General features: G+C 48.2%; 1 protein-coding gene across 2 annotated transcripts; it reads right to left on the bottom strand.

The window, feature by feature from the left end:
• Positions 1-358: 358 nt before the first annotated feature.
• Positions 359-10313, bottom strand: MCFD2 (multiple coagulation factor deficiency 2, ER cargo receptor complex subunit). Of its 2 annotated transcripts, XM_064277133.1 has the most exons (4): positions 10224-10313; positions 4383-4543; positions 3569-3728; positions 359-2130 (listed from the first exon to the last, which is right to left on the bottom strand). In XM_064277133.1, the coding sequence occupies exons 2-4, from the start codon at positions 4529-4531 to the stop codon at positions 1999-2001; spliced, it is 441 nt and encodes a 146-aa protein (XP_064133203.1). In that variant the 5' UTR covers positions 4532-4543; positions 10224-10313; the 3' UTR covers positions 359-1998. The 2 variants fall into 2 exon arrangements, with proteins under 2 accessions (XP_064133203.1, XP_064133204.1); XM_064277134.1 differs by lacking the exon at positions 4383-4543 and having other exon boundaries at positions 10224-10310.
• Between the last annotated feature and the right edge of the window lie 1254 nt (positions 10314-11567).

Here is an 11567-nt window from a genome sequence, read left to right as displayed (position 1 = left end):
CCAAAATGCCAAGGACGCTGTGCTTTTTGCTCAGACCTGGATGCTTTCAACAGTGTTATCTAATTAAATTTTCTGGCAAAGAAAAAAGGTCATCAGACTCCAGGGGAAAACACTGTATTTTCCTAATCTAGAGAATGGTGCCCTAATCTGCATTTGGCCAGAGAACAAAGGTCTGAAAAGTGATTTCATTCAGAAAAATGTCTCAACGGACAAAGTGACTTTGAATACTTGGAATCTACCTCTGCAAAAAGGCAGAGAGTACAGCCAGGGTCAAGTGCATGCAAACGTCTGTATTAAATAAACAAACCCTTCACGTGGAAGGTAGGGTGAGGAAAAGACACTTCCCTGGACAAAACCAACCGTTCTTTGCTTCGCCAGTTTTATTGGTCGTGTATCCAGAGTACATTATATAAATCTTTCCAAATGACTAGCTATTACAAGAATAATTTACAATTCAGCTCTGATTACACAAATACTTGACACAGGAAACTATCTTTACAAATACACATTTTCTTATAAGAATACTTTAATAAAGAAAATAAGTCTCTATACATCTTACAGCAAATTTTATGTGGTTTCTTCCCCCCACGTAGTAATCATTTCAAGTCTCTACTACAGCATGTCCATCACATTCAATGAACTAAATTACAACCTGCTGCTTCTCATTTTCAACCACTATTGAGATTCGCATTAGATGTGAATCTTGGGAGAGACGTGGAACTAGGAGGTAATATCTAACACTGTGTAGATGTTTCCAAACTGTTCTTTTGATTTTGAAGACCTCAGGCAATGGGTGTAACATACGCACGCATATAAACAAAGACTACTCTTGTTCCTTTGGCTTAAAATTTAGCTGTTTCTGCTGAGAAGAAATAATGACTGTGAGGCTACAGCTCTCAGAAGCCAACTACCTGAACTCCGCGAAGAAGAGCTATTAAAGTCACAGGGTTTTTAGGCGTCTTTTCCTAACCTTTCTTGATCGGAAAGGATTCATGTATTCAGACTAAAAGCAGTCATTAAAACCACATTCCTTCTAAAGGATAACCCTGTATTAGGCTAAACCCTGTGTTTGGTGGATGATCTTTCTACTTCTCACCTGGGCTACAGACCAGCTAGTAGTTTTACCCCCAATGTATCGAGCAGAAGGAGTAAATCTTTACATTCCTAATAGTTTCTAAATGGTAAAACAAGACCCTAGAAACCAGAGTTAAATACAAATATTAAGAAAGCTAAAACATTTGCTAGTGATTAGACCAGAGAACACTTTTAAATTCAAGGTCTCTCTCACGTTGAACACATAGAACAAGGTATAAGGATGTGGCAGTAGTCTCAGACAGTACTGAAAAACTGGAAAAGGTTAATCGCTTAGGTTAGTTGTGTATCACTTCCAAAATGCCAGAGGGTACAGAACCTTGGACTCTGTGACCAGCGGAACTCAACACTTGACATTCTTCTTATGCTGTGGCTTTGAAATAGCCTTATAAATATAATCGTGCCCAAAGCAAGTAATTATTTAGGCCAGAGGACCTGTACAGAATACTGACCACATTTACCTGAAGAGACAGGACCCACCAGGAGAAACATCTGGCATCCACTTCACTCCTTCACTGTCAACTGTAATGTGTGTCCAATTGGCAAGGCTTGCGGTCTTACTTTTCAGGGAGCATGAATTAAGACTAAGAGACTAGCAGGATTCTACAGCTGAATTCAAGTTCCTGAGGACTCAGCTCCAAGTATCCAATGTTCTTTTGGAAATTCTTTGATCAGGCCCTTATCCGATAAGAGGTTTAGCAGTACTGAAGGACTCTGAAATGTCCCGTTTCTCTTCCCTTTTATTTCTGTTATTTTCCTTTCTCACCCCAGTGGAACCAGTTCCTAGAGGTTTTTACCAAAATACTGCAACAATAGTTGGCAATGGGTTATTTTGTGTTACGAAAGCGTTCAATCACATTATAACAGGTCACATTTGCATATAACTAGGAGACAGCCCGATGAGGTCTACTGCAGCGATTTTGCGAACTCAGCATAGTCAATGTATCCATCGTTGTTCTTGTCATCGTCTCTCAAAACGCCATCTATTAAGCTAATCAGCTCATCTTCGCTCATTGGCGGTGCGTGGTCACTCCCTTCCTACAAAATTGAAAGCAGACAACGATGAGTTGCACGTTTACTGGAAGAAGCGCTTAGCTAACGGCCAAAATGCCCGTGCTTACACGTATCCAGAAACTCCTTCAATATAGTACACAGCTACTTCCAGGAACCCACCATCCCATCTATCAATAGAGTCAACTCATAATAATCAATTGAGAAATGATACTTGCTAGTTAAAGGAAGATACAGAGAAGGCCCTTGGTTGTTTTTTTTTTTAAGATAACTTTTGGTTCTTTTCTATTACAGTAGTACGAGTTGGTTGTGGAAACCTGGGTCTGGCTGACATAAAATTATGAGCTTCGTGGGTTCCATGACCCACAAACCCATCCTGGAGAAAAGCTCAGAGACCAAGCCCGTCCAAGGGTCAGCGCTACACAATTTGCCTTGACAAAGTGGGAACAGTCAGACACCAGATGGCATCTTGGGGTCAGAGCCAGAAGAAGGCACTGCTGACCAGCAGAGCCTGTCAGAGCCTCTGAGGTGAGTCTTTCCCCTGCTCCAGAAGCTGGTGTAGCGGGGCTCACTGTGCTCGGCGCCAAGCAATTCCGTGCACACACTTGGCCCATTCTTCCTTTGCCATATCTCCCACACCTACACTTTCCTCTCCTGCTGCCACCCCCATTCCCACCTGCCAGGACTGCAGAATCCTAATTCTCCTCCCTGACGCAGTCTCTCCTCACTTCCACCAGTCTGCCTCCCACCGCAAAGGATCTTCCCAAGACACTGTTCTAGTCAGGCCATTTTCCTGCTCAGAACCGCAAATGGCTCCCTAGTGCCTCTGAGCGAAGCCCAACCTGCCCTCCCAGCAGACTGCCTGCTCAGACCCCTCTCCTCTCTGCAGAGGCAGTGTGGCCGAGCGGGGAGGACGGACATTAGGTCTGGGGACAAAAGATCTTAACTTCAATTTTCTCCGCTAGAAAATAGGAGTGATACCGCCACGTGCCCCTGCCTACTCACAGGGCTGTTGCAAAGATCAAGCAAGTCAGTCCACTTGACATCACTCTGTAAACTACAAAGCACTGTACAAATAACAGAGAAATCCTCAACTGTTGCCCTGTCTCTAATCCCTGGGCCTCCCGATATGCTGTTCTTCTCAAATGAAATAATGTCTCTCCCACCCTACATTCTGAACGTGGCTTGCCTTTGGGCCACTGGTTCTCAAACTCCAATGTGCAGCAGAAAGGCCTGCAGCACTTGGTAAAGATACAAAGGCCCAGGCCTCGGCTTTCTGCCTCGGTGGGTCAGCCTTTGCAGGAAGGACCTTTGAACAGGAAGAGGCCAAGGAGAGCAGTGAAGAGAGAAAGGAGAAGCAGCAATGTTGTTGCATAAACACAGCACAGGTCAACAAGATCAAGGGCTGAATTACCAAAGGGAGGCCCTTCCCAGACACTGCCCGCCGGGCCGCTGCCTGACCTACCTCCTTGTGGACATGTGTGATGGCTGTGGAGAGTTCTAGGCCGTCAAGCAGATTATTGCCATCGTAATCATGCATTTTGAAATAATGGAGCTGCAGCTCTTGTGGGGACATCTCCGCCTCTGGCTTGTTGATGACACCTTCTAGATGCTCCATGATGTGCCTAAAAACCAAGTCAGACACAGACCACTGTGAACACCAGGCAGAAACACCAGGATCATGCTGGAACCCACGAGACTCGGAACAGCTCCAAACAACAAACAGAAAGAGCGGCAGCCCACACTCAAGGGTGACGTACAGACAAGGTCCTGAAAGAAGCCGCAAAAGTCGAACGGTTCATTTGTTCCACTAGTAAGGTTATGAGTGTTTCTTCCTCTTTGTTATTAGAATGTTGTTATAACATTTTGGGCCTATCAACTTGCAAAACATTTTTTAAACAAGGATTTAAAAGAGCATAATGTGTAGAGCTAACTGAGCCAGGACGAAAGCTGCGACACATGAGGCAATGTTTGAATGTGACAATAAAAAAAGGTCTTGTCACAATCAAGAAACCTTAGCTCTAGTCTTCATTCTGCCACTATTACTGTGTGTGTGTACGCGCATGCACGCATGCGCCTCGAGGTCCTCCGTCTGTAATACGATGCTGAAAAAACAAGACCTGACTTCCAGGCGCCTATAAGGAATCAAATCAGCCTTCAAAAATGTCAAGAAGCCATATAAACAGGAACAACTACAAGAAGAGAGAGTGCCACAGCAGCCAGCTGCAGCTGCGGATGATGGGAGGACCCTGGGCCACAAGCCCTGGCAGAATACGTACTCTTGGTTGTGTACTGTGTTCTTGTCCAGGCCCGCGTTGCCAGCGTGGGAGAAGCTGGCCCCAGGTCCCTGGGCCCTGACGCCCAGGCCACAAACGGCCCAGAGCAGGCTGCACAGGGACAGGGTTCTGAGCAGCAGCAAGGATCTCATGGTCACCAGTACCTGGGGTGGGAAACAGAACATGAAGGTGAGAACACCAGAGGGACGCTTGCTTTCAAAACTTGTCACAACGCACTCCTGGGAAACATGCTGAAGCAGTGAGATTATGGAAAAGAGTGCTCTAAACTGGGTCCAAGGCCAGCTCTGCCACTAGTCTGTGGATGACCTTGGGCACCATGGGTTCCCACCACTTAAATGGAGAAGACAACGTTTCCCAGAGTTCCTCTGCGTGCCAAGCAATTCAATAAGAGCTTAAAGGGACTCCAAGATTACTCCTGCTTACAAGAAGCTTACAGTCTGGTGAGAGCATTACTTTCTACCCAGAGAGTTAATAAGGGCAGGATGTAAGATGTACTAAAGAGAGAGAAAACTCCGGGAGTTCAGAGGAAGAACTTCCCTCCGGATGAGGCAATATCAGAGAAGGCTGACAGACGTGGTGACAAGTCAGCTGGGCCTGGACCGATATGCGCGCTGGGGACCTGTAGGGACTGAAGGGGCTGATCTAGACCAAGGATATGATGCAAGCAGACTGGCAGGGTGTGGACAAGTTGGAAAGAAACACCAAGTAGTTTAGTCGGGCTGGAGCCCAGAGGGTATGAAGTGGACAAAACAATGGACAACTGGCTGTAAAGGTTGACCAGGCTATACTGGACATGGCTTTGCAGGCTAGGCCAAGGTCAAAATTTACCCTGAAGGTAAATGGGGAGCCAGTGAGGACTCATGAGTGGAAGATGAGATCAGAGCTTGGTTTCGGAATGACTACTCTGGCAGCACAGTGGAGAAGGCTGGAAGTGGGGCAAGGCCAGAGAAAAGAACATTGTCCTTGAGGGAAGCAGTAAGGCGGTCAGATCAAGGTCTGCAGCAGTGGACACAGAGAAGAAGATGCTAACAACTGCCTCATCCATCTCCCAGGGCTATGACAGCAACAAGTCCCTTAACCTCTGGGAAAGAGCACTGGGAAGAGCTACACAGGAATTAGGATTCCATCAAGTACTCCAGGAGGCTGGCTATACTTTGGATTGGGTCAACAGCAAGAAGACACAGTCAGCTACCCAGCAAGCACCCTGAGGGCAAGGAGTGCTTTGTTCATGTCAGCACTCCACACCAAGGCTCTGGTAAGCCTTTAAAAACTAGTTGTTAAGTTCAAAGTCATAAGCCTTCCTGGGGCTCATAGACTGGCCTCCAAAAGGAAGGTGAAGGATAGCCAGGAGACCTAAACACAAACACAAAGAAAAGACTGGACCTAACATACACATTCACATCCCTAAAGGCAGAACAATTCTGCTGGACAATAACAGCCAGTGACTTCTAAAGGGCCAGCTGGAGCCCATGGCCCCAAACCCACAATGGTAAAGACAACGCAGAAAGTACAGGCCATACCCTCACAAGTGTGAGCGCACAGCTCAGCTCAGAAGCTGACGCATCTCTACTCTCTGTACCTGGGGCTGGCAAGTCAAGGTGTCACAGTCCCTTCTCGTTGATCCTAAAAGACCCTGTAGAGTAGGATCCTGGGAGTATGCTGCCCCTACGCTATTTAAAGAAATGTCCCCAGCCCAGTTGCCCATTCGCAGCATCACCTATCGAGGTCCCCTCCCCAAGGGCACGATGCTCACTTGGGTATGCATGTTCTAAAAAGTAGCATCTGGTCCTGACACTGTAATGCAATCTGTCAAGTTTAATGATAGGAAGAGGTGTTCAATAAACAACAAAAAAGAGTAGGCTGTAAAAGTCTGTAAAGAATAATGCACATTAGGAAAAAAAACCCCTACATTTCACACACAAATGACTAAAAACTGCTAATAAATATTATATTCTGAATCATGGCATCATGGGTGATTTTGATTTTCTTCTTTAGATTTTTCTATTGTTCTAAAATTTCTAACACAACCTTATTTTTTCTTTACAAAAGTGGGACAGTTAATACATTCTAGGCTAGGTATTCAATGTAAACTATCCCATAGTTTTGTCCCGATAGTACACGGAGGGAATAAGAGAAAAAGGGGGGTTCCGGTTAAGTCTCATCTCAAGAAAATAATTCAGGAACAGCAAGGAACTACACCCCCATTTTTATCAAACAAAAGTGACCAGAGCCTGCAAGGACACTGTCACTGTACTTGGTACCAGAAAACAGGGTTTCACGTTATTGTCAGCAGTGGCTGCCCGGGCCGGAGCGGAACCCCTTGCTCTGACCACATGTCTGAAGCTTCTAGGACAGAAGGAATCAGCGAGGGGAATCCAGAGCCTCTCAAGCCTTTCTCCAGCAAGCCTTCTCCAGCTCTGCAGCTGGCTTCGGAGTTCTTCCCATATGCTCCCAAGTGCTTTCCTTCAGCAGGCTCCTGTCCATTGCTTCTGACGGCTGTGAACGCCATCTGGAAAACTGCTCCATTACTTATCAGTGCCCCTGCTAGACACGGCTCTGTGACGGCAGCGACTGAGTCCCTCTTCCCAGCATCTGGCACAGTGCCTGGCACAGAGGCTGGTGGTTCTCAGTGGCCCTTGCAGGGGAGGCCCCAAACCCTTCACAAACATGCTACCATGTTTTGAGGTTACTATAACTGAGGGCAAAATCTTTTATTTTTTTGAAATGTCTCTCAGATAGATGGAACCCTGGTGATGCAGTGGTTAGGAGTTCAGCTGCTAAGCAAAAGGTCAGCAGTTCAAATCTACCACCGGCTCCTTGGAAACCCTATAGGACACTTCTACTCTGTCCTATAGGGTCGCTATGAGTCAGAATCGACTCTACAGCAAGACATTTGGTTTAGATAGTTGAGCTGAGCGGCCACTGGACCCATGGCACCATTTCCTACAGCAAAGTGGCTGGATGTTCAGTACGTAACACCAATTTGGGGGGTGTGTGTGTGTTGAGAGAAAGGGGGTCCTATCCAGGCAGCACCAAAGAGCAACCAAGTGATTAATAATACAGTAACTTTAAATATAAATTATTCCTTCTTCAAGGGAGGCAGGACAAAGGCCAAGAACCATTGATTTCAAACTCATCCTAGTTTGGCTTGCTATTGCAGGTTTCTAACCACTGGAACACAACAAAAGCCAAATCTACAAACACAGGAGAAAATCCCTCCGAGCGCTGCACTGAGCACAGGGAATCTGACTGCCACCTAACAAATTAAACTGTTCAGATCCAAAAGGAAACACAATCCACTTGCTTCTGCCTGAAGAAAACGTTGCATCATCCACACCCCCCAACCACTTAGCCCCAGGCTACAAGCAAACAGCCTGGCAGATAAACCCATCAGTTTCTGAGCTCATTGGCCCTCTTCAGGAAACTTACAGGCCAGGCTAGAGAAAAATCCCCAGAGTGGAAAGATTTGTGCAGACACTTCAGAACACAATTCGTCCCTTGAAACATCCTCACAGGAAGCCTCAGCCCTGCGAGGGAAGCACTGGACCATCATCAGTAATGGGCCCTCCCACCATGCCAACTGTAACAGGGCTTTATAGGTAAAAATCAGTCTTGTAAGAATGGAGAAATGGCAGTGGAAGCCAACTTCTCGGCTGAGTGGTCAAAGCCCTCCCTACTCCGGCCCACTGCGCCCCACCACACTCGTCTCACTGGCCTCCCCTCACTGCTCTCTTGGCCTCTTCATGTCCCAGGGCCTTCGCTCCTACTGCTTCTATCTGTCCATCCTACCTCTTCTCCCAGGCCGGGTTCAAATGTAACCTCCAGATTTTTCCAACCAACTCCAATTTACCCTCCTTTAGCCTCATTCTGCAACCTCTCACACTCATTTAGCCTTACCATATAGTCACATATTGTTCCCCTTTTCGGTTGTGTTTTATTTTTTTCTTCCTCTCCTCTCTTAGCATCTGTGGGCTGACCTGGGGACAGTATGCCTTCCCATCTGAATCAGGGCACCAAGCTGTTCCCTATCACAGAGGGTCTAGCCTAAGCTGGAACAATACCTTCCCTTTGGAGCCCTCTGGCCAGTAGTTTGGCCTGGCCCCCCTTCCCACTCATTGTGTCATTACTCCTACCAGCGAGAAAGAGTCTGGAACCAGCCTCCCTCCCTAACAACCACAGCAGCTGTTGTTAGCAGCTTTCCTCCCATGCTGGGGCCCTGAGATAAGAGCTCAAATTTAAAGCACCTACACTCACCAACGGAGCCCTGATGGCTCAGTGGTTAAGAGATCAGCTGATAACCAAAAGGTTGGCGGTCTGAATCTACCAGCCACTCCTTGGAAACCCGATGGGGCAGTTCTACTCTGTTCTATAGGGTCGCTATGAGTCAGAATCAACTTGATGGCAATAAGTTTGGTTTGGTACACTCACCAACATCCAGACATCCTGTACCCAGAGCCAAAGAAAACCTATGACGCTACTTCCCCATCTATTGCTGCCATGATCCTGGACTGAAGGCAAGAAAATAACCAAGTTCCTGGGCCAAACAAACCTCTACATGGGCTGGCGCTTGAGAACTGGTTCTGAAAAAGCATTTAATAACCTGATCTACTTGTTCACTAGCGAAGCCCCAGGAGCTGCCATGCCTCACTTGTACGTTTAACATACGCTAACAGAGCCTGGCACTGTGAAGGTGCTGGGGATACGACTGACCCAGACAGACCCCTCTCACAGATTACAGGCTGGTGAAGACAGCAGGAGCCCCAACCCATACCTGGAATAAGACTTAAAGAATGTATTCAACCAAAGCCTAGTGCCTCAGGCAGAGGCAACGTTATGCAACGTGTACCAAAGGCCAGAAGGAACCTGGTCCAATCCAGGAACTAAAAAAGTTTCAGTATCTTGAAGACACAGTAGTATAGTGGAGACTTAGTGAAGAATAAAGCAAAAAGAGAACAGGTCATGAAGTGCCTTGCAAGCTGTGTTCAAGAGCGTGGAAGCACAATGGGAATCCAGTGAAGAGTGTAAGAGAGTGGGGGGAGAGGCCTGGTGACACTATAGTATTATTAGTGCTTTAAGACCATCACTCTGGCTTCCCTAGATAAGAAACTACAGAAGATCAAGAAGGGATGCAGGGAACCAGTTAGGAGTTTTCTCACTGTAGTTCAAGGGAGGGATGATGGTGGCCTCAACTAGCTGGGGCTGAGGGACTGAAAGTGGAGAAGTAATGTGTCCCAGAGAGCTTTGTGATGCATTTGATGTGGGTGGGTAAAGGAGAATGACCCCCAGGTTTCTGGCTTGGGCAACTGGGTGGATGGCGGTGCCATGTCCAGATTGGGAATAGGGAAGGAAGTCAAATTCCCCCGCCCTGGTCCAACCTCGCTGGACCTGACAGGCCCTGGTGTCCCCCCGGAGTGGGCTGCGGGTACTAGAGGCAGACAGAGACAAACGCCCCAGGCCTGCGTGCGTCCAGGTCGGGCCGGGCGCAGTCTCCACCCAGCCTTGCTGCTCCCACAGGCAGGTGCTGAGACCCCCGGGGGCCAGCGAAGAGGACGGATGGAGACCGCCCCCGGCCCGACCCATCTGGCTCCAAAGCCTCTAGGGGAGCACCTTCAATCCGGGAAAAGAGGTCCCGCTTCCAGCTGGCTAAACGCCCCTGGGGGACGCGGACCCAGCCTTCCACCCAGACCGCTCCTGCCTTCCACACTGAGCCCGAACCCCGAGCCCAGAGAGGAGCCCGGATCCCGCCCCGCTGCGGACAACTGAGTTCCACCCCATGAGCCTCCTCCCCTAGGGTCGGGCTCAGGACTCCCGGGTCCCACTCACCCCGCAGTCCTCGGTCGCCAAACAGCTTCGCCCCAGACGCGAAGCCTCCCACGATGAGCCTCGCCAGCCCCCGTCCCAGAACGTTTTTGCTCTCCGCCTCGCCCCACCCCCGGCCAGCCCTGCGCATGCGCGCTCCCTCCTGCCCGCCCATTGGTGCCGCGAGGCCCCGCCCCCGCCCGGGCGGGCGTGCGGACGGCTCCAGTGGGTACATGTGTGAAGCGCTGGGGTCGGACTGGCGCGGAGGAACGTTGTTCCTCTATCTGCCCTTCCGGGTGGCGACGTTCGGCTTCAGCCTAAGTTAGGCCGTTAGAAGCACTAGGGGGCCCAACAGGTTGCTAGGCAGCCGCAGAAGCCCCTGGGCAAGTAGTGTGGCGTGTGGACGTAGGAAGGCGGATCCCGGTTGAGTGGATTCCAAAACTGGCTTCCAGCTCCGCCTCCACCTTCACAGGTGGCTTGGTTCCTCCGACTGCAAGTTGGGAAGAAAGTTGATAGGCATCCTATTCTTTCTCCAAATGAAACGGCTGGACGCTGAAGCTTCGCTGTGAATGGAATAGAATGGCCCTAGAGTCTGCCTTGGACCCTGTGTCTCCAAGATTGGCCTACTCCCAACGTCTGCTTGCTCCAGTCCCCAAGCTGCACGGTGCGCAATACCTATTACGGCCCTACAGGAGTCCCACCAGGTCTTACATGGGCGGCCCAGTTCAGACCCATCTCCTCCCAGCCAACAGGATGTCTTCCTATCTCTAATCATTATGGGTTTTTTTTTTTTTTTTAGTTCTTGTAGTGAAAATATATGTATAAAACATTTACCAATTCAACCATTTCTATGCTTCCAAAAACAAATCGGTGACATTGACATTCACGATGTTATGCAACCATCACCACTATCTTATTTACAATTTTTTTCATCACCTTAACTGAGACTCAATGTCCCTTAAGCAGTGATTTCCCCATTTCCCCCTCACCTGCCACTGGTAACCACTAGTAAACCTTGGTTTCCATGCATTTGCCTCTTCTAGGTATTTCACATAAGTGGGATCATTCAATATTTGTCCTTTTGTGTCTGACTTACTTGACTCAGTATCATGTCATCTAGATTCATCCATACCGTATATGCATCAGGACTTCTCTTTATGGCTGTATAATATTCCATTGTATATATATCATTTTTCTTCTCCATCTGTTGATGGACACTTGGGTTGTTTCCACCCTTGGCTTTGTTAACAGTGCTGCCATGGACATTGGTGTACATGCACGTGCCTTGACTTTTTAACCACATGGACGCTCCTCCAAGATAGGGACATTCTCCTAGGTGTTCATATACTGCAACAATTCTATGGTTTC

Source organism: Loxodonta africana, chromosome 26 (genome assembly GCF_030014295.1).
Source record: "Loxodonta africana isolate mLoxAfr1 chromosome 26, mLoxAfr1.hap2, whole genome shotgun sequence".
NCBI classification, from domain to species: Eukaryota; Metazoa; Chordata; class Mammalia; order Proboscidea; family Elephantidae; genus Loxodonta; species Loxodonta africana.
Note: the sequence above shows the minus strand (reverse complement) of the source record. Positions and strands in the feature narration are given on the sequence as shown.

What these genes read in the sequence shown, in the direction of transcription:
- MCFD2 (XM_064277133.1), bottom strand. Translation starts at nt 4,531, where the DNA reads ATGAGATCCTTGCTGCTGCTCAGAACCCTGTCCCTGTGCAGCCTGCTC. An exon ending in AACACAGTACACAACCAAGA is followed by an intron (nt 3,729 to 4,382) that starts GTACGTATTCTG and finishes CTTGGTTTTTAG; the next exon opens with GCACATCATGGAGCATCTAG. An exon ending in TCACACATGTCCACAAGGAG is followed by an intron (nt 2,131 to 3,568) that starts GTAGGTCAGGCA and finishes TCAATTTTGTAG; the next exon opens with GAAGGGAGTGACCACGCACC.